Source organism: Fringilla coelebs, assembly GCF_963513975.1.
Source record: "Fringilla coelebs genome assembly, chromosome: 14".
NCBI lineage: Eukaryota > Metazoa > Chordata > Aves > Passeriformes > Fringillidae > Fringilla > Fringilla coelebs.
Window position 1 is genome coordinate 863,722 of NC_140040.1, and position 22,494 is coordinate 886,215.

Sequence of the window (22,494 nt, forward strand, 5' to 3'; positions counted from 1 at the left end):
TAACCACAGTCATGTTTCATACGGTTTTGATCCGCCAAGCTGCCAGTGATCCACTCTCCTCCCTAACGAAATACCCAACTCTCACGGCAGATGACAAAACGTAGGAAAAATGAACAAGACAGTCTCAACTGTTTCATACAACTTCTCATCTCTGACTGGTTTTAATAACTTAATTCTGGCGTTACAGTCTTAATTCAGCCTCACCGGTGTTTCAGCTGACCTCCTAAAGCACGGTCACGCACTGCGAGGTGTAAATGCAGCGAACAAAGCTCCCGTGGGGCAGCAGAGGACCCAGAGACCCAAACTCACCACTTGCCTAATTAGAAGGAGCCAGCCATGTTGTTCCCCTGGTTCTGCAAGGACACGAGCAGATCGTCGATCTTCTCCATGTTCTGGTTGGTGGCCATGGCCGAGGGCAGCGGGGGGGTCTCGGGCAGCGGCTGGGACAGGAGCGCGGGCACGGGGGGCTGCGCCTCGCCCTGCGCCTGCCCGGGCTGCCCCATGGCCATCAGCTCCTCCGGCAGCGCCGCTGGCCCGGGGGGCAGCAGCTGCCCACAGTCTGGGGGGGACAGGCACATTTCAGTGTCCTGGCACAGGCCATGGGTTCCCACAGCAAAGCACACGGCCCACCACCACCAGCTGCGCACCCAGCCTGCGAGAGCTGCTACAGCTGTTGTAAGCAACACCCGCACCTCTCACTGCTGGGGCTCACAGGCACCCACAGACCTCTGCACACAGAGAAAGGCTCTGCATCCCACAGAACCAGTCATGGAGGCTGAGTCCAGAGATAAGGAAAAGTGCAGGTTTGTACAGCTAAATACACTTTAACAGACACTTTTCTGGACTCTACAGCTTCTAAAATCCTTGCTTTCCTTCAGCAACGTGAAGAAAGGCAACACATAAATTGTGGAAACCAAAAGCAGCAAGAGAAATGCTCTCTTAGGAGAGCACAATCATTCCTAGGTTAGATATTAGTGAGAGACTCTTCCCTGGGAGGTGGGCAGGCTCTGGCACAGGTGCCCAGAGCAGCTGTGGCTGCCCCTGGATCCCTGGTAGTGCCCAAGGCCAGGCTGGACACTGGGGCTGGAGCAGCCTGGGACAGTGGGAGGTGTCCCTGCCGTGGCAGGGGTGGGATGCAATGGGCTTTAAGGTCCCTTCCCACCCAAACCATTCCCTGTTTCTATGGCAGCTCTCCCCATGGCAAGCTCAGCGTGGGGCACTGGTCACTTACTGTTCTGGATGCCGAACAGGAATATTCCCGAGGTCTGCTGGGATGAGGCAGGGGAATTCTGCAGCTGGTTGATGGCACCTCCTGCCGTGTTGTGGAACAGAGGAGCCTGCTGCTGGGGAGGAGAAGCAGTTCCTGGCATTCCTGCCATGCTGTTCTGGGAGGAGTACATGGGGGACTGCTGCAGCTCCGGCTGGCTCATGCTGTTCTGCAGGGCAGACATGGAAGCTGAGGAGATGAAGAGGGTGACTTGCTGCTCTTGAGAACTTGGGGACCCTTGGACCAGCTGAATCTGGGGTGAGTTATGGAAGATGGTTGGCTGCTGTGCTTCAGCCTGGTTGGAGCCAGGATTTTGGAGAGAAGACACTGCGGTCTGACTCTGGAATTGCATGGGCTGCTGTTCCTGATTCATGGAGGCCATGTTGGACTGTGGATGAAAAATGGACTGACCTTGTTGCTCCTGATTGGTGACTGGGTTTTGGTTTGGATTAAAAATCATGTTCTGCTTCTGGGGGGCCATTGTACTCATTGCATTTTGACTGCTGAACATCATGTTCTGCTGCTGCTGCTGCTGCTGCTGCTCCTGAGATGGAGGGCTGCTCTGGATAGCAACAATTGAATGCTGAGGCTGGAAGATGGCTCCTTGTTGGTTCTGAGGGATGGAGCTGGACTGGATGGAGCCCAACGACACTTGGGACTGAAACAAACCCTGCTGAGCTGGCTGAGTCTGGGGCTGCTCCTGGGGAAGCATGGAGCTCTGGATATGAGAGATCTGTGTCTGCTGCTGGAAAGAAGTCTGCTGTTCAGTGTTTGTTGCTGTCTGAAGAGGAGAAATGGGATTTGGGCTTGTAAAGAATGACATCTGCTCTTCCTGAGTGGCAGGGTTGCTCATGGAACTCTGGGAAAGGAACATGTTGGCAGACTGCTGGTCTTGAGGCACCGAGGAGCTCTGCAAGACACCCATGGCATTCTGTGAGTGGAACATCGGGGGCTGCAGTTGGTCAGAGGAATTAGTGTTGGTCTGGTTGTGGACAATGGAATTTGAGCTATGAAAAAGGGATCCTTGTGTTTCCTGGGATATATTCTGAGTGTCACCAATAGGGTTCTGAGAGTGGAAAAGCTGAGCTTGTGAGTGTGGAGACTGTTGGATGAAGCTTCCCGACTGAATCGACATCATTTCTCCACCTTGCTGGAACAGACCCCCGCCCTGCTGCTGAGTCCCACTGGCCTGGACACTCATCATGGTCTTGGTAGATGAGAAGAGATTAACCTGGGACTGACTTTCCCCACTGTGCTGCATCTGAACCATGGTCTGAAACACAGAGCTCTGCATCTGTTTGCTCTGGCCCGAGGCCTCCTCTCCCTCTGCAGAGCTGGCCGGCTGGAACATGGCAGCGCCGCTGTTGGACACCGGCTGCTGCGCGGGGGCGGCCGCCTCGCCGCCGGACACCCCCGGGGACGAGGAGAACAGCTCACACTGCATCTGCATGTCCTCGCTGCTGGACAGGCCACCCATCATGTGAGAGGCCTGCTGGTACACCGGGGACTGCTGCAGGGCTCCGTTCCCCGCCGTGCTGGAGGAGAACAGGTCCGACTGCATCTGCGTGGCCGCCTGGCACATGTTCTGCTGCATGCCCATCACCATGGCCGCCGACGTCTCCATGGCCTGCTGCTGCTGCTGCTGGCTGGACAGGGCACCTTCAGGCTGGGAGTGAACGCTCTCAGCTCGTCCAGGCAAAAGGTTCTCCGCTCTGGAATGGACAGCTGTGTCTGAGGAGGAGAACATCCCGGGATTCACGCTGTTCTGTATCTGGCTGACCTGCTGAAAGATATCCGCATTCAGCTGATCTTGGACATCCTCGCTGCTGTCTGAGCCCGAAAACAAAACCGAAGATAACTGCTGCTGAGCTTCCAGAACCTGCTGCACCAAGTCAACGTTCCTGTTGCTGCCCGTGGCGGTGTTGGTGGGGAAGTTCCCGGCCTGGAGCTGCTGGATGGTGTTCTGGAGCTGACTCACGCCGCTGGCCGATGAGAAGATGCTCGAGGAAATCTGCTGCTGCAGGGCCTGGGCCGGCTCCGAGAGTGTCGGCTGCTGCTGCTGCTGCGAGGCATCGGTCAGCTGTGACAGAGTCACCACCGTGCCATCCGACTGCAGCACCTCCCTGGGCTGCGAATCCCTCGTCTGGAACTGCGCGGCCTGCTGCAGCAGGGCATCGCTGTTCTGCAGCTGGCCCGGGGTGGACACTGCGGAGAAGCTGCCGGGCTGGGAAATGTCCTGCGTCTGGATCGTGCTCAGGCTCTCTGGGTTGTACACCTTGGGCTGCATTTGCTGCTGGTTTTCACTTTCAGAAGGTAAATGGGAAGCAGAAGTTGATATGCCAGACATGCTGTTTTCCAATGTTTGCTGAGTTGGTCCAACCACATTTGAAGCCTGAAAAGAGCAAGACATTCGGTAATTTATAAACTTACTGGGGTTATGCAAATACAATTTCCCAAAATCCCCCATGTCCAGGGAAGATCAGAGGGAGATGTGAAACCCAGACACACCCAAACCAGCAAACAAATGACCAGCAGTGGAAATGCTACTTCAAGGATGGAATCACGGCACAATTTAATGAAAGTAATGTTAAGAACTGATTAAAAGAATGTTCTTACAGTAATTTACTAGCTCTGTATCACAGGATAAAAATCCCCATCATAGGGTGACCACCCATCAATCTGTCTGAGGGCAGGAACCAGGTGAGTTATCAAAGGAAATTGTGTGTTTTACTCATGCACTGTGATTGTGTTTTGCCCAGACTGATCCTGGACACGGATGGCACTTTCCCTGTCTATTACTCTACTCCACTGCCAAAGCATGGACCAAGGAGCAGATGTAACTCAAGAGTCTGCAAGCTGCTGTGCTCAGCCCCCCCACACTCACCTGGGACACGGGGGGAGAGCATTTTTGTGCACTTACTTCCATTGGAGCCACATCTTCGCTCTTGATCATACTGCTTGGCATGAGTGGAGTTATCAAGGCACTAGGAAGAATGTTCACTTTCTCCAGGTTACAGCCTGTGGCCTTCACTGCTGCAGCCACAAACAAAAGCAGAACAAGACAGGCAATGGTAAACCATTCCATAACTCCCTTTAAGTAAATTGCAGAATTACTCTTCAACGTAAAGCAACAGATCTCCACACCCTAAGCAAATTTAAACCTTACAGTAAGGTGGCAGTAAAATTTCTGCACATGTGTACAGAGTGAGCAAGGACAAAACAGACCAAGTACATACAGCAAACAAAATTCTCTGACCTCTAGTTCAGAGGCAACCTGGAGCAGAACAGGTACAGGAATGAAGAATCAAAGAGGAGCTGACACAGAAAGCGCCATGAGAGGGTAAATTCAGATTTATTGCATAAATTAACTGAGGACATGAAGGAACAGCAACAGCACGTTGTGTTCCAAGGAGCAGCAGCTGTTCTCCTGGAGCAGTTGGGATTTTCCCTCAGTTAAGCTCTACACTAAATTAGATGGATGTCAGGCTTACCCTGTTTATTAGTTTATATATTTGCTTAAATTAACACTAAACAGTTTCTAATTCTTTGTATTAACTGCAATCCTTGGCTTTTTTTTATTCTTCACTTGCAAACAGACTAAATAAAGATTAGACTGCAGAGCCTGATGCATGAAAAATTTTTTACAAATTAGTCTTATTTTTTGCCTTTTTTTTCTGTTCTATATTAGTTTGTATTAAAATATACTGATAGGAATATTGTTATAAAGTAAAAGTTTCAGAGTCAGAAAACAAACCTCCCTGTAAGAATAGGGCCTGATTTTATAAGCACAGACTTATCACAGGATGTCTGATTCATTTCACCAAATCTGGGTAGGAATTCATAGTTAAATTATTAAGAACACTGATAAGAATCAATTTAGTACCTTTTATAGCCTCTTCAAAAGAACAATGTTGGGCTGGGCTGGAGATTTCCTTCTTCACATTAACATTCAGAGTCACAGCTGCCGAGACAAAACACATTGAGAACTTCCTTACGTTAAATCAGCAAACAAGCCAAAAAATCACAAAGCAAACCAAAACAATTCCTTATAGCTTAAAGAAATTCAGGTTCTTTGAAACCCACACAAACCTTTGCACTGTCTATTGTGATACAGATAAATAAATAAACTAAAATACATGAAGTGGGCAAATTGCAGCTTTCCTCAGGATAAAGCCTGCTGGGATTTCTTGGTTATTTGGTGCATTGTATGGGATACGTTGATTTTTTGTCCTGCTCGGCTTCATTTTGATCCTTAAACTAGAAATGGATGCTGCTATATAGGAAGAGCTGTCACAAGACAGCTGGAATTTGAGGTATTTGGCACATAAATGAGAAAAGCAAAGTGTTTAGATTTTATTATTAACAGAGCAACAGTGGCCAGCAAGAGGGGTTTGGGAAGATGCACGTTGCTGAGCAGGTGGAAAGGGCCCTGGTGCCCCACACACCTGGCTCTGGAGTGTAGGTGAAGGGCTGCACGTCGTGAGATCTGCCAGCGTTGGTCACCACGTAAATTCCCACTGAGACAGCTGAGGTGATTTGCTGGTCGTGATATGGTGGCACCTTCACAATAAGGTGATTCTGCAAGGCAAAAGGATCACATTTCTATTGCTGATCTTAATTCTCCTTACTTACAACAAAAGGCAGAAATAGGCTGATAAACCACCATAAATAAAAGCCCAGGGCACTGGGGGCAATGCACATATGGGATACTGCCCTTGGAGGTGGGACCAGGATGGCCCTTTCCTGACACCATTTGCAGCCAAAGAGGCCATAAGGACAGTTATTTGTGTCAAAAACAATAAATATTACATAAAATATTTCAAAGTGGAACAAAAATTCAGCCAGTTATAAAGACTATGCTGTACACACAATCTCCTTCCATGGAAAACTGAATTAGGCCTTTTACTTCCATTGTATGTAAGGGCAAAGTCCTGCTCAGCAAACCCACTGTGGGACCCAAGCTCTCAGTTAGACACTAAACAATTTTACCGGTGTAAACCTCAAATTATATTCCACCAGACTCACAACAGACCTCACGTGAAAAAAAATAGTATTATTTCTAGATATGCACAGAAAGAGGGAAAGGCTTGATTATTTTTTCTTTGGAAACAGAGTCAGTGTATTTTTTAAATTAAAAATATAATGATAATAATAGTAGTAGTAATAATAATAATGGTAGTAGTGGTGATAATAGTAGTAATAATAAAAGCAATACAATAAAATAATACCTGATGAAATAATTCCATGTCAATTTCAGCTTCTGCCTTCCAAGAATTCTCATCTAAATGAAAATTAAAAAGCCTAGGTTAGTGCATACCCTACAGAGCAATTTGTTTCAGTGCCTTTACTCTGCTCCTCAGTTTGCTCTCCCTGACTGAGCTTTACCCAGCAGTGAATCCCCGATCCCAGGCTCTGCTCAGCACCCCAAGCCAGCCCTGCTTTCACACTAACCAGAAACATTCTCTTGGAAAATCACTTTTGTTCCCTTTAGGAAGTTCTTGCCAATCAGAAAAACTTCCTCTTCACCCTTCACTGAACAGCTGTGGAGACTTTTCTTTAGGATCTCTGGGACTCCTGCTGGCTGAGCTGCAAGGGAAAAACACAGAGTCTGGAATCAGAAAAACATCAACATCCAAACCAAACCACTTTTACTTACAGGGTTATGAAGGAACAACTAAAACCCCTGAGCTTCTTTCTTTATCATGCATTTCATGACAAACTCTTCAGAATATAACCCTTCCTATTACTTCCTCACCAAATGTAATGAGCTCACAGAAATCACACTTAGCTCAATGATCCACTAATAATCTTTTTCCTCTTCTCCTGCACTTATTAAATCTTCAAGACAAAACTCCCAGTGTTGGAGCCAAAGCTCAACAAGCGCTCAGAAGAGAAGGAAATGTGGTTCTGTAATTCCTGATGTAGAGTGATTTCCAGAGGCATCAACCCTTAGATACACCCGAAGCCTACCTGCAAATTCAGCCTCTGGGTCATAAAACTTTGCTTTTCTGTGAAGCTTATTTTGTTCTGCTCTGCAAAAGAGCAGAAGGAGTGATTCCCCTATTACCTGAGGGGCTTTACACAGTTTTTTTACATGTCACAGTTTCCTGTCTGGTGCAAGAACTAACCCAGGGCTAGGTGTCCCCGGGCAGGGAGTGGAACGGGATGAGCTTCGAGGCCCCCTCCAAATCCTTGCAAGACTCACATCTCTGGAGCTGGGAATTTTAGCAACTTGAATCAAATAAACAAGCCAAGAGGATGTGATTTTACAGATACACATCCCCGGATGCCCCTGTGCCAGAGGTCCAGGTGATGATTTATATCGTTCTTGTCATAAACTGCCACAGTTGCAAACCATTCCTACTCTTCTTAAACCTTAAACCAAATAGGCCCACATGTGCTAAATACAAATGAGCCAAATGCAAATGTGCTAAATGAACAGACAATTTAAACAGAGATGCATTTTAAAATAATGTGTTTTGACATGTTCACTATAAAATAATTCTGGTTTCTAAGAAAGGCTCCTCAACCACCTTTTCTCCTCACACAGCTTCCCAGGGCACACACCCAGACTCGTGTTTCTGCACTTGCCTGGCCCACTTTGAGTGTTTAATAACAATATTCTCTGGGCTTACTACACAGCAGAACATACATCCTGTACCACTCCAAATTATTTAATGACCTTTCAGAAAGGATTTTTCTACAACTCTGGCTGCAGGTTCCCAGGCAACCGTTACGCAACGACTGAATATGCTCAAGGCACATGAAAAGAGTAACTGGATTTAGGTTTGCTAACAAGTTAACAAAGCCTATTTAAAACACAGCTCTCAAATAAAGAGCCTGCAGCTCCTTAATGCGTTCTCTGTGGTTTCAGGAACATTATAAAACACAGTATGAACAGGCTCTGATGAGTGTAAATGCAAACTTCGTTGTGAAGGCACATTACATACCTGTAGTAAGGTTTATGTAGCAAACTAACCCAGTGTAATGTGCCTGAGGAGATGATTTATATTCAATAAACAACACATTTCATGCTATTTTGATCAGCCAGTAGCCATTTGCCAGCACTGTTTGCTAGGCCAAGGTCTACTGCAAGTTCCCTGTAGCTTTGGCATAAGTTGAGACAGAAGCACAGAGTCCTGGCAGGAGCCTCAGGAATTCCCCTCCCAACCTTCACACCATGATCAGTTTTATTCACATATTCCCCAAAGACACAAGTCTGACCAGAGTATTTTGTTTCTGTGATCTAAGATTTCCAGCAGTGGAGACACTGTAGAATTCCTGGGCAATCTCCTAGCAACTTACACAATTGAGAATATTCTCTTAGCAAGTGACCAAACCCCGGCCTGCCAAAAACCAAACCATTTTTCTCTTTGCATCAAATACAGCTTTTTTTAGCTCAACAACCTATTTTAAAATCAGTCTCTAAATGTTTCATTTCAGACTCCCAGCTTCCACTCACAATAGCAAGTTTTGGACTGTTAAAGAAAACATCAGGTGACTTCCACTCCCTTTTCTTCTATGGGTAAAATAATTTTATCTTTAACCAGAAAGTTACAAACGTAAGAGATACAGGAATGGTTTTGAGATTTTATAGAAAATGTTTTTATCTTAAATCTGAAAATTAGTATCAGATACTCCATTACTGGGAAATACCACCACGGTCTACTGACTGGAATGGAGATGCAAAGATGACTGTACTTGTAAAAAATAACCCCAAAAAATCCTTTTTATACCACGGAAAGAACACAATACGAGTGCCCAGGAGCTCCTCTACACTTCCCATGCACAGACAAAGCTCCTCATCTTATTCATCAAGATAAGGGGTGGAACAAGATGAGCTTTGAGGTCCCTTCCAGCACAAACCATTCCATGATTCCACAATCCCCTTTTCCCTGTTGGCCAGTGGAACCTCCCCAGCCAAGGCAGCCATCTGTGCTCGTGCTAAACAGAGCAGTTTAATAAAGAGCTATAAAAAGTTTTGTTCTTGCACTGAACCAGAACAGATTCAGCCTCTGGCCCACGCAAGGACCACAGCTGGGAGAGCCAGGCTTGCTGACTTACTGCAAGTCCTGTCTAGCACTGAAAGCTGAGGCATGAATATGACAACACAGAAGAGACTCAAAATACTAACAGTCATTTCTCAAAGCAATCATGATAAAAACAGTGAAATTTCAAGAGGCAAAAATTAATTGAACTGAAGATCAGGAATTGTAGAACTATTACCCCCCTACAAATAAAAATCAATCCACTTGATTTCAACTACAGCCAATCTGAAATTATCACAGATTAACACAGGGTTGGTTTTCTACTTCTCAAGGTATTTTCACAGAATCACAGCATCATTTAGGTTGGAGACCATCCAGTCCAAGCTGTGCCTGATCCCAGCCCAGATCACTGAGTGCCACATCTGTTCCTTCCTTAGGCACCTCCAGAGCGGGGGACTCCAGACCTCCCTGGCCAGCCCCTGCCAGTGCCTGGCCCCCCTTTCCAAGCCGAGATCACACTAAAAGCCAGACGCCCCCACTTTCAGCTCCTTGGTCTGACACTCACTGCACAGAATTGGGGAAGAAGGTGTCTGCAGGGTCAGGGTGGAGCCGTCCTTGCGCGTGATGTTGACGCGAAAGACGAGCCGAGCGCGGGTGCTTTTCTTCTTGGAGCCCGCAATCCCTATCCTGGCTTCCACATCAGCATTCCTCAGCTTCAGGATTCCCACACAATCAACCCTAACAACACAAAACAGAGGGGAATTCCGTAGTTTAGTAAGTTCAGCAGCTTTAACAGCCTCTCAAGTAGTTTCATAAGCCAAAGTCAAAAGCCTTGAGGTAATTACGGAAATGTTATTAGATTTCTTTTTATTTACATGAAATCTATGACCTTTTTCAAGTTTTCATTCAACCCTGCCTTATTTGGATGATGAATCATGGCAGAAAAGCATATGAAAGCATGAATAAAACAGAAAGTGCAATATAATTCTGGTAAGCATTCAATTTAGAATCACAGCTCTTCATTCTTCCATCCCCAGGGCGAGATCTGTGTTTGCAGGATTATTGCTTCAAAATATTCTGCATTCACTTAAAGAAAGCAGGAGTAGAAGAAAACTTACTGTAGTCATATTACTTATGTTCAGTGGGACTTGGAAGTGACAGATAAGTCCTCCCTTAAGTGTGGTCCTAGGGGAGATGTACAGGGCCAGGTGAGTGATGAAGTGGTGGCTTTCAGACAGGCTCCATGCAAAATGATTTAAAGCAAAAAACGGCCAAAAAACCCAAGAACAGCAGAAGCAAACGCAGCCTGATGCGTCAAAAAGAAGAATACTGCAATTTACCCAGGATTTTGGGTTCTGTGCCCCAAAAGCACAGGCACCACCTGCTATCTCCTGTGAGTACACTGAATTACAAGCAAGAGCCGAGGAGCAGAGGGAGGAGAGCGCCGAGATGTTCAGACTTGAACTATAACCCATCCAACGGAAAAAGGAGATCGGTTCCCAAACCCCAGCTAATAAAGCAAAATATTCCTGGAAGAGCTACTCACGCCAGTGTCATGTTGTTGCTTGGGTCCAGCCCCACCTCGATGACAGTGGTGCCCTCGATGTCCACCTCCTTGCAGGGCGTGGTGTTCCGGCCCGTGACCCTGCAGGCCTGGTAGAACCCGTGCGGCTTCACGCGCCCCGAGTCGTTGCCCACGAACACCTGCAGCACCACGGGCTCGTTGTGGCCTTCCAGCTGCAACACACCAGGTGGGCAATTAGCACAGGAACGACTGCTTTAATTGTTATTATTAATAGCTGGCTTCTAAACCAGCCTCAATCCCGTCTACCTTCAGACAGAATCATCCCGACTGCAACTCTCACGTCTCTTACGACCTCCTGTTCCCACCCCAACTGTGACTATTCCCCCTTCCACCCCAGCACCTACATCCACCAGCCAGCCAAGAAAGAGAACATTTCCTGGGGCTGATTCCAGAGGGGAAGAGGTTTTGCTGCTCAATATGTGCACAGCCGCTGGCATTCCAGGACCCCACCTTCATGCCAGATACATTCTGAAATCCTTGTGAAACCAGATAAGAATTGTCCAATAGTTGCAAAACCCCTGAAGGAGTCAGAATGGGATGAAAGGGAAGAGAGGGAGAAATGGGGGATTGAATGGTCCAACCATCCAACTGCATAAGCCCAGCTTTCCTTCAGACATCAAAATAAAAATTAAAAATAAGAGCAGGTCAGACATTTTAATATCCTCCTGCAACCCCGTGTGCAAGCCATCATTATCCCAGAACATGTCAGCAAAAAATAATTCATTTCTGTAACATCAACACCCTGGCATTAAATGGTTTGCGTCCTCTTAATGGTTTTTTTATTAGTGGGATCTCACTGGTGCCACAGACTAAAAATACTCTGAGGCAAAAGAAGTCCTGAAATAAACTTGGACATTGCATTACAAAGGAAATTCTTCTTTTTAGGAAATAGTTAAGAAAAATACTCCAAGTGAAAAAAACATTAGATTGTTGCCAAATTCGCAGGCCAGAGATGGAAATTCCTTGCCAGAGCATTCTAGGAGATAAAATGAGTATTTTAGTGTTTCCACTGAGACACATTTGTTGCTCGAGGATTTCTGGGTGACAGTGCTGTCTCTTGTCCCAGGCCAGGAAGCCCAGGCAGCACCTGCAGAATGATGCTACAGGTTCAGTAGTGAGGAGATGCAAATGAGAACAGAATCCTCTGCAGAATCCCTAGGGGGATTATTCCCTGACACACTTAAAAAATGTAGTTATGAAGTTTGTAATAAGTTTGAATAAAGGAAAAAATAAATAAACCAGCAAATACTGGTAAGATCATTGTGTGCTCATGTCCAAGAGGAGCAAATAGCAGATGTGATTGTCAGAGATGAGCAAAGCCCCAAGATCTCTGGAGGTGGCACAGCACAGGCACCCATATGGGACCCACAGGCATAGCTCACAACAAAGGGCTCAATAGCCAGTCCCTCGATTAAGGCTTGGTTATACAATTTTAATGTTGCATACTGACTGCAGACTCAAGTTCTAAGTCATCAAGATCAGAGTTTCATTTAAATGGCCACTGAACCTGCTTCTCCTCCTCGGCCTGTGTCAGGGCCACGCGTCAGAGCCGCTCCCAGGCGCCAGATCTCTGCTGAGCACCAACATCTTTACACTGCTCCTCCCCACCTTTAAACCCCACAAACTAAACAAAAAAATCCCTTGTCTGTAACATATTTTTTTCCCACTAGCTCAGATTTCCTGAAGATTCACTGACTCATTTGTCTGTCCAGCCCTGGCAGAGTTTTATCTGCAGGGTATGAACTCCTCTGCCTACTGGTAAAGCAAACTGGAACTTCCAGGAATTCAGTAACATGAGACTCTTCCAAAGAGAATTTTCACTGATGGGTGCTAGAGGGTAACTGGGAAAGGAGTTAAAAGGAAATTCAGATGAACAAAGGCCCATTAAGAAAATCCACATAAATGAGCACTAAATCCCCATAGCAACAGGCCAATATGAATGGATTCTTTTCTTATGAAACTTTACTGGAGTTCTGCATTACTCAGGAGGACTGAGTGAAGGGTTGCTGGTGTTCCTAACACTGCTGAACAGGACTTTGAAGATAAGCCTACTTCTGTATTCTGTCAGCAGCAGTCAGCACAAATTTTCAGGGCTGTGTCACAAACAAACATCTCCTTGTGGAGCTGGTAAGTTAGTCTGGGTTGAGCGCTGCTTTGCTGATTTCTCAAAGTGACATAACTAAGAAAAAATATTAAATAAAATGTCTTTCACCCTCCTTATGTATATGATAACAAACCTATCTGTCTACTCGCCCAACTGCTGGCCACACTCCTCCCAGTATGCCCAGTATGCCATTTGCCATGGTGCCAGTGTGGTGCTGGCCTGGTGACTCTCACAATCACTTGTGGGAGGATATTTGACACCAGTTCTTCTGTTTGCCTAAGTCAAGCCCAGCCTTGCTCCTGGTAAGCCTCTCTACCATTTCCATTAGGAAACCTTCCCAAGCCCTCAAGTTCTCCAACTGCTTTCCCCAGGCTACACAGGGAAGAAACAAGACCTGGAAATTCCCACTCTGTGCATTCATGTGCAATCCCTGGAGGACAGCCTCAGTCTTCCTTCCTGAGCAGAAATGTCAAAGATCTCCTTGTAACTTTCTTGTGCTTCTCCTCAGAGCAAGAGGCCTTCAGCACCTGAATTTTAAGCTCAAAGTCCATAGAGTAAACAGGCTGCAACTATCAAGTGTGCACATAAATGCTGCCTCGTTCCTTCTAGTTCACATCTACCTCCACCTGTACCATGCTAAACATACTGAGCAGTACAGACTGTGAAACACACCTCAGTGAGATGTCTATGACTCACTTGAAAGACACTGTACACAGCAACTCAGATACTGCTGAATTAACAACAAGAGCAAAAAACACCAAGCAATCAAAAAAAAAAAATTACAACAAAACCAAAACATCCCCTTTACAATTTTTTTTTTAAATGAAAACTGGTTTTATGTCTTTACTACCACTGGACAATGATGGCTCACTGTCACCAGCCATCAAACAGCTAGAGCATTTCACTATCTCACTTTTGCAGGCATGGAATGTCTCTGCATTCACACAGTCCATGGAACTGCAGCCTAACAGCACGTGCATCCCAGATTTTCAATCAATCCCTGCCTTGACATGCAGCTTCCCTCCTCCTGTAACTCTGTGATGCCAGTAAGACTCGTGACCTGCAAGAAGAGACCCTCCAGCCCCTCCAGCCCAGAGGCTGCCAGGTGTGCTCCCTGAGCACTGCAGAGCCTGCAGGCCCAGTGCCCTGGAGCTGCCCTGCCCCAGCCTACCTTCACGGTGGGAAAGCCCTGCTGCGTGCGGTCCTTGACGGAGCCCCGGCTGCCCTCGGTCAGGTACCGAGCCCTGTGCTGGCTCTCCGGCTGCACCATGATCTTCAGCTCCTTCCCCTCACTCTTAGTCGGGTACTGACCACACAACATTGGGGTCTTCTTCCCTCCAGCTCCCTTCTGGTTCTCTGATGCTCTGAGAAGTCAAAACACACCATCGAGAAGATGTGAGAAGCAGCTCCCCAGTAAAAACACTCCAAATCACAGAAAAGCTAAAAAGGCAAAGAGTACATATTAACTGGTAGAAGATTTGTAGTTGGGAGCAAACTTTGGAATTCTCTTTCTGCCAGAGGAGACCTGCAGGAGGAAGAGGAATGGTGCTTCCCTGCCTCCTCCATCCAGAGCACATGGGAACTGCTTTTCAGAGAGCAAACATAAAGGAAGGGAAAAGCAATTAGCACTAAACGATGTTAACGAACAGAAGGCGGCTCATAACCTGCTTTTTCAGAGTCTATGACACAGCCTGAACAAGCTGTTTTGCTGCTGTGACAAACACACACGTACACACACACTGGATGGATTTAAGGTTAAATGACACTTCTTTAAACAGGAAAATAGCCTCATGCCTGTCTCCACCTCAACTTGTATATCCATGCAAACTCCAGCTGTCTAAACAGAGTGACCAATTCATGCTAAAACCCAATTAGTTATTGTAAAAGCTCTGGCATAATGGCACCAATGTTAAATCTGTGTATGCACGTGGCCTTTCCTTCCAGGTGCGTTCCTTAAGATGTAGTGGCTTGTTCTCAGTTCCATAATTAAAACCAGGATGAAGGAGCCCTCCCAAGTCTAGCAGCACATGAGCCATTTTGTGTTCCCTTCAGAGCACAATGGGAAATAACCCTTGATCCTACTCAGACCAGGATTTGGTAACAAACCTGAAGACCACGAAACTCCTTTCCCACTAGGAGATGCGAATGTGCCACAGTACATGATGCAGGCAGGAAAAGGGCTCCATGATTCATGTAAATGTCATATTCTTTCTTCCTAGCAAAACATGGTTTCTAACAGCTAATGCCTGGGAAGAAAGCAGTTTTAAACAGCAAGTGTGGATTGCTTAAAAAACAAATCCCGTTTCAATGTGCAAGTTATTGAAGTAACTTATCCAGGATTTTTTTCCTTCTCAAAAAGGGTGAAAAATTTTTGTTCAAAATGTTCCCTGGGAGCTTTGCCACTGCAGGAGGCTCTCACTGACCTGGAGCTGGGGGGACCCAGCTCTTCTCACCTACCAGGTGACAAACACGACGCAACCCTTTCCTAGAGCTCCTGCTGCGCACAGAGCAGCCCCTGGACACAGCAGGAGCCCCTGACTCCAGCCCTGCTCCTCTTCCTGCCCAGGAAAGCTCAGGCACTTTGCCCCTCACATCTCACAGCCCTAAAGCCATGGAATCATAGCACAGTGTGGGTTGGGAGAGACCTTTAGAGCTCATGCAGTGCCACCCCTGCCATGGCAGGGACACCTTCCACTGTCCCAGGCTGCTCCAAGCCCCAGTGTCCAGCCTGGCCTTGGGCACTGCCAGGGATCCAGGGGCAGCCACAGCTGCTCTGGGCACCTGTGCCAGGGCCTGCCCATCCTCCTTGTAAAAAACTTCCTCCTTTGATCTACACTGAATCAACCCTCTTTTAGTTTAAAACCATCACTCTTTGCCTAATGCAACACATCCCATTTGTCACACTCTTATTTTCATTAAGCCTTCCAAAACTTTTCACTACACATAAAAAAGGGTTAAAACAGACAGAGTTGGTGCTTTGGATGACTTCCATTCCCATTTTCTGTCCATGAAGGTCAAGCACTTCACTGTGGACAGGCCAGCCACAGCCCTGCCTGCCTTCAATACTCATCCTCAAACAATACCCAGCAGAGGCAGGAACTAGGTAAAAACTAGCATAAAACTCTGCAAAACAATATTAAAACCATCTTACAATAAAACTATCCTCCTGCCAAGCAGTCCTGATTACTCTGCTCAGTGTAGTCACTGGAGAGATCGGGATATAGGTGAATTTTGAAGGGAAATGTTGGAGAGCTGGCCATCAAAATGAAATTCACCTTTACCACTCCCAGTGCCACGTTTCAGCAGTGACATTAACACTGACCTCTTCAGAACTATACCCTGAAATCCCAACTACCTTAACTGTCAGCATATTAATATTTTATCGTTATCATATTTATGCAGAGAAATGCTCCTCACAATTATTTTGGTCTTTTCTCTAGAAACTTAATCGTTATTTTCAATCAACTAGCCAAAGCTGGAGGCAATTTAAACCCTTCACCAGAACTTCTCAGTGGTCTTTCTCCTCAAAATACAGGATGAATCGCTTAATACATCCTTTCAACTAATAAATTCATTTCAATTCAGTTTATTCATACAGCAAGTATTCACACTTGTACATTTCATATGCACACATGTATTAATCTGATAGTTACCAGACAAAATAGCCTCTAATCTAGCACTTCTATTTCTTAAGAGGAATAAAAGTAAGTGGCATATCCTATGAATCTCCTCAAACAGATCTCCTAAGGAGTTTGGCCTGGTCCTGTTCTCAGGGCAGACCTGAAAGTGAAAGTGAGACCACGGAAACCTGAGTCTCTGCCCTGAACCACCACCAATTCATCCCCTTCTGAAAAGGCTTTCACAAATTCCAAGTTTCCACAGGAATATATTCTTTCCCTTCCTGGCTTTTAACAACAACTGTCTCTTTAGGGGCAAATGCCATTTCCATTCACCACGGAGCACAGCAGTTTTCCTTGCTCTTTTCTTTAAGCCAAAAGTAAATGAACTCCCTTGGCTGAGCTCCACCAGGCTGGGAAGCTTTAAAAACTCCAGTCACTACGGTGACCCAGATTTGTAAGGCCAAGTCTCCATATTCCAACAGCAAAATTAAGTTTTCTAAGATCTTGGCCACTTCTTATCCCAGAGGTTGATTTCCAAGGATGGTTCTGTAACCCGGGAGTTTTCCTGCAGTTCAATTTGGCCTGAGACACATAAGGAAAAATATTCCACCTTCTCATCCTCTGCACTCACAGAACCCACTGGTCAGCCCAGTGTTTTGGGGGAAATCTTGTTCTGTTTTCACACCAAGATCTCACATATTCTTCCAGAGTTTACAAAACCTCCCTGAGATCACACTTACAGTGGCACAGCTCTTGTCTTTCCATCAAGCTTTTCCTTCTGTAAGGACAAGCTGGGGGAGGCCCCTTCCTCATTCCAAGCTGCCTGGGGCCTACCAGGTACTAATATTTTACTTTATGACCATTGATTTTGGCTGGTGAAAACCCCGAGGCCAGAGGCCACCATGCCCAGGAAGCAGCAGCACACTCAGGACATGTTCTCAGAACTGCTTTTCACAGTGAAATTTTAAGTATGGAACTGCAACTGACCCTGGGAATACAGACTCCAGGCTCTTTCCCTTTGGGATATGAGAAGTTCATCATCTTTGCCATCAGTCAAATTTTAATATTCACCGTTGCTGTGATGAACGTCAGAACGTACTGCAAGCACAGACATAAAAGTGAAACCAAAATGCACTCCTGCCCCCAAAAAAGCCCAAAATAAAAGAGCCAAATCTATCCATTTGACCACTTTAAAGGTACTAAAGAAGCAACAAGTTTAAAAATAAAATAAAAAAAAGAAATGTATCAACACACTCTTGCAAACTGATGGAATTGTCCTCTTTGAGCAGCTACTGGAATGCATATAGTGAACAGTGTGAAGTGGGAGATGAGGGGCCACCACCCAGGCGTGCCCACGCAGACACACGCACACGACCCAGAAGCACAGAGAGAAACAGCATTAGAGATTTATTTCTGAAAAAATCAAATACAGAAGTGAGTTCACATGGAAAAACCAAAAACTGGTTCACCATATTGTCTTAACATTTCGTAAAAAAGTAAAGCAAGCGATAATTTAAATTATGAGAAATCCCAATGAGACCTTAACCATTAGCTTCTACTCCCGTCCCTATCTCTATATGACAAATAGAGCAGCAGGTGAAGTGTACAGACTGAAATCCTCACATAAAATCCTGCAAAAAAACATTCAGGGTGCACCAACTCCACTCTGCCTTTCTTTTTAAATACATTTTCTTTGCCATTTTATAAATGGAATTGTGTGGCCTTTAGGGAATTTCACTTAAAGAACAGATGAGCTCATCAGCACCGCATTTAATTGCTGCAGGAAAGTTTAGCTTTATCTTCTAAATAAAGTCTAATGAGAACTTATCACAGAATCACGGAGTGGTTTGTGTTGAAAGGGACCTTCAAGAGATCCAGTTCCACCTCCGCCATGGGCAGGGACAACTTCCACTATCCCAGGTTGCTCCAAGCCCTACTGTCCAACCTGGCCTTGGAAACTTCCAGGGATCCAGGGGCAGCCACAATTTCTGGGGGCAGGAAGAACTTATCCTGGGCTAGGACATGACAGGGACAGCAGAGAACGGAGGGGTTTATGTGAGAACTTAAGCAGAACATTTGCCGGGGCACGGGGGTACTTTTATTAAGTTTGGGTTTACATATGGAGATAGATTGTTTTTTCTTTAAAAAAAGAAAAAAAAAAAAAAAAAGCAGATACCAACCCATTTCCTGCTTTTGAGTTGCATTTGCTGTCCGTGCTGAGCTGAGAAAGGACATAGTGAGGCGCTTTGGCACTGTCGGCATCAAAGATATCCATGTTGGACTCTTCGCAATCTCGGCGTTTGATCCCTGGCCTCTGCTTTGGGTTGCGCTTGCGCGATTTACGTGGCACCTCAGTGTTATCATTGTAGGAACTGGTACTCATGTTACTGAAGTTGGAGGGTGAATCCTCCATCCACATACTGCAGCTCTGTTCTGACTCCAATCCACAGCCCTCATCCTGGCAGGACATCCGGCTGTTGTCCAGCAAGTCCTCGGGTGGTGGCGAGATGTACAGGACAGTGTGGCGCTTCGGCGTGGCCGGGTGCTGCTGGGCTGTGTTACTGGTTATCTGCTGCTCACTTACCCCTCGGGTACTTACCCCCACGGCCGCGGAGCAGCTCTCCACTTGCATAGCCTTGCTGTCGGTGACTGAGGTAGAGTAAATGGTAGGGCTGGAAGAGGTGGTAAAGGAGCTGCAAGCACCGCCCATGGAGGAAGAGGAGGGAGCTGAAGAAGCATCTGCGGTGTACAATTCACAAGTAAATACAGGACCCGTGGCGGGGCGTGCGCTGGCTATAGCAGTCCCAGTGAGATCAAGGTGATTTAGGAACCGATTGCTTTCCCCCAAGAAATGTTTGGAATTTGGTTCAGTTTTGGAATGGAAGTGCTTAAAGCAATACAGCCTGGCCAATGCTTTGGAAATGTCCAAACGAGTCTTAGCACGATCCACTGTAATCAAATTTTTTTTTACGACTTAACGTTAATTCATACAAATGGCTGCGAGTAAACAGAGCTTTCATTGCCTCAGCTGGACTAATTATTGGTGTAGAAGCCATTTCGTCTAAAATAGCCCCAAAGCAAAGTGCTTATAATCCACATTCAATGCCAATTAAACAATTTATTGTTGGAAATTTTTAATTTTTTTTTTTGAAAAAGATGGGACTGTGCTTAGCCACAAAATATTAAAATAAGTTTCTAACCTATGAAGCAGAGAACTACAGGTCATTTTTAATGCAGACACTCCCTGCTTCAGAGGCAAATCCTGGAATAAAAATATGAGAAAATAAATGAGAAAAAGAGCTGCTGATTATTCCATCATAAATGAGAAATAAAATATAAAATCAACTGAGTTGGTAGGCAAAATGGAACTGGTATCAGTCACTATGAGCGAGCTGTTGATTTTGAAGGTTCAAAACAGGGATGAAATATTTGTGTTGGAGACATGCTGGTCCAGGGACTGGGAATTTCTGTAATTTGACTTCTTCAGTCACCAGTTTCTCTCAGACTTTATTGGTCCCTTCCACAGAGATGGCTTGGGACAGACCTCTGATAAATTCACAATAAACAGGAGATTTCCAACACTGTGACTACAACTTCTGCAGAGGTCCCAGATCTCAATTTGGTTTAGAGACATGAAAATTATTACACCAAACCCCTGAAGATTTCTGGAGAACACCACTGAAGAATTTTAATGGACAAATCAATGGAATACCTAAGTTAAATATCCCAGAGGAAGCAGGCCACTCAAACATATGTATTTATTTCAATCATCTGTAGCTCACTGGGGAATAACTGAATTTTATAGTCAGATTTTGGCTTTCTGTGGGGAGACCCTGTTTTCTGTATTTCTGCCACCCACACCTGAAAAACCAGAAGCACTGAAATAACCTAATTTTGGAAAGAAATTGTGCACTAAATATACACATAATAATACAATATGTTTGCTCAGCTACTTACTGCTGTCATACAGGTAATCTCTATTACTAAGAGGAACATGATGTTTTCCTTTTTGCTGCTTGGGATTTTTTTAAAATCCAAAATATTACAATAGTCTCTCAAGTTCTAATTAAAAGATTTAGAGACTGCTGGACTAGTCCATACAGTTTTAGATATTTAAAAGTAACAGAATGAAGCATGTTCAGTCATGATACATACATTTAATTAACAGTAAAACTCAGCCAACTTGCCTATACTGGGAATTACTGGGAGTATCAATGACTGATAATAAAGTTTTTAAACCATTACTGCTTCCTACAGCTCTCCTGTGCTAAATGAATGTAAAAGCAAACTTACACCACTTCAGACTGTCAAATTCAGAGGTCATTAGTTTATCAATAAACTATTCTGCCTTCCCTGAGCCTCCCAGTGAACCAGGAGCAGCTGAATGATACCAGTTCCATTTTCCAGCTTGTTCTTTGGCAAATACAGTGGCTGAAGTTGGAGAATTCAGTCACTTTGCATTCCAATTTAAAGGCAAATTTCTCCTTTCTATATCATGCATTAATTCAATGCTTCTTTCAAAAACATTTATAGGATTGGCAAGAACTATCAAATCTAGATATTCATTTCAGTGACAATATTTAGGAGCTGATTTGCAGCCACTTTGAGTTGAGACAGCCCATTGCTATTTGGGATGTTTGTTTTGGTGAAGAGGATTGGTTTCCATCCATCATTGATACCTCCAGAGAGAAGCAGAAGTGTGCCCAGGGACGCCTGGAGCACAGGAGCTGCAGGGCTGGGGGCTGGATGCCAGGACTTGCCCCAGGAAAGGCCAGAAATGAACTCAGGGAAGAGCCCGAGGCAGCGCGGGCAGTCGGCTCTGTGGGACAGGGACTCAGACATGGAATCTTTACACACACGGAACAGGCAGCAGGGCTTCGACTGCAGGACTCCTCCTCCAACAGATTAATATCAGATTTACACAACCACATCAATCCTGGGAGTGTAAGAAAACCTTGGACACTCCAGGCTCAGCTCTGCGTGGGGCACGTACACCAAGCACTGGGCTCAGCTGGGGCTTCAGTGCATCTCCTGGCCAGGAATGCAAAACCTGCACTTTTCCCTCACTTTCCTAGGGAAAAAAATAAATATATCACTGAACCAAATGCTTTTCAGCACGAAGCTAAAAGAGATGGTGATGGTAGTGTTGTTTTAGGGTGCAGCATTGTGAAATATTATCATTATTGCAATATCATCATTATTGCTCTCCAAAACAATTTCTCCTCCCTCCTTTTTCTAGAAGTTAAAAAGCACTTATATGTATAAATACGTGTATGTGGGCTTTTATACTTTTAAAAAGTAAATAAACATTGTCCATTATAAATTGGTTACGCTCTCCTCCATTTACCAGAGCTGCCCCTGTATAACGGTAAGATTAGATTTTGGAAATAAACCCAAATTGAACAGTAATGGCAAGAAAACCTCTCTTTAGCCTTATATAATAAATTAATGCCATTACTATCCTTAAATAAAGTATGATAAATATTACAGCAAATTGAATAAACTGGCAGTATTGGAACAGTCAAATACACAGATTTAAAAACTTTTGGAGGCATAAATTAGAAAAATTAGTAATTGCTTCAGTAACATTTTAAGTTATGAAAATACTAAGAAACAGTGAAATCTGTGTTTGCTCAGAGTATGCAGGCCTTGAGCCAACTCATCTTCCTTTGAACTAATACATAAACTGGGTCAATCAAATAAGAATTCACCACGTTACTGCAATGAATAAACAGTGCTTTACATGGCTCCCATTTGGGTCCATCATTTTATTCCAAAGCCAGTGACATTTGTATCTGACATCCAAAAGAGATTTCTTGGATGAAGATGCTGCATTTTGGAAAATAAGTAATTCGGTAATTTTAGCTTAACTTGTGTTGCTTTACAAGGTGGGAGCACACACACACCTTCCCCAGCTTTGAGCAGTCCTT

At 45.1% G+C, this 22,494-nt stretch overlaps 1 protein-coding gene across 7 annotated transcripts in view; it reads right to left on the reverse strand.

The window, feature by feature from the left end:
• Positions 1–22,494, reverse strand: part of NFAT5 (nuclear factor of activated T cells 5) — a 55,267-nt gene that overhangs the window by 7,073 nt on the left and 25,700 nt on the right. The window contains exons 3-14 of one of the 7 annotated variants that reach the window (XM_084215205.1): positions 19,765–19,826; positions 19,164–19,303; positions 14,116–14,308; positions 10,802–10,992; positions 9,821–9,993; positions 6,719–6,853; positions 6,496–6,548; positions 5,713–5,845; positions 5,151–5,228; positions 4,188–4,300; positions 1,232–3,659; positions 310–559 (exon numbers count right to left, since the gene is read on the reverse strand). In XM_084215205.1, coding sequence (XP_084071331.1) covers positions 321–559; positions 1,232–3,659; positions 4,188–4,300; positions 5,151–5,228; positions 5,713–5,845; positions 6,496–6,548; positions 6,719–6,853; positions 9,821–9,993; positions 10,802–10,992; positions 14,116–14,308; positions 19,164–19,303 — 3,876 coding nt within the window. In that variant the 5' untranslated portion in view covers positions 19,765–19,826 and the 3' untranslated portion in view covers positions 310–320. Of the gene's footprint in view, positions 1–309; positions 560–1,231; positions 3,660–4,187; positions 4,301–5,150; positions 5,229–5,712; positions 5,846–6,495; positions 6,549–6,718; positions 6,854–9,820; positions 9,994–10,801; positions 10,993–14,115; positions 14,309–17,551; positions 17,608–18,744; positions 19,304–19,764; positions 19,827–22,494 lie in introns of those variants that run through there. The other 6 variants (XM_084215202.1, XM_084215204.1, XM_084215203.1 and 3 more) reach the window with 6 other exon arrangements.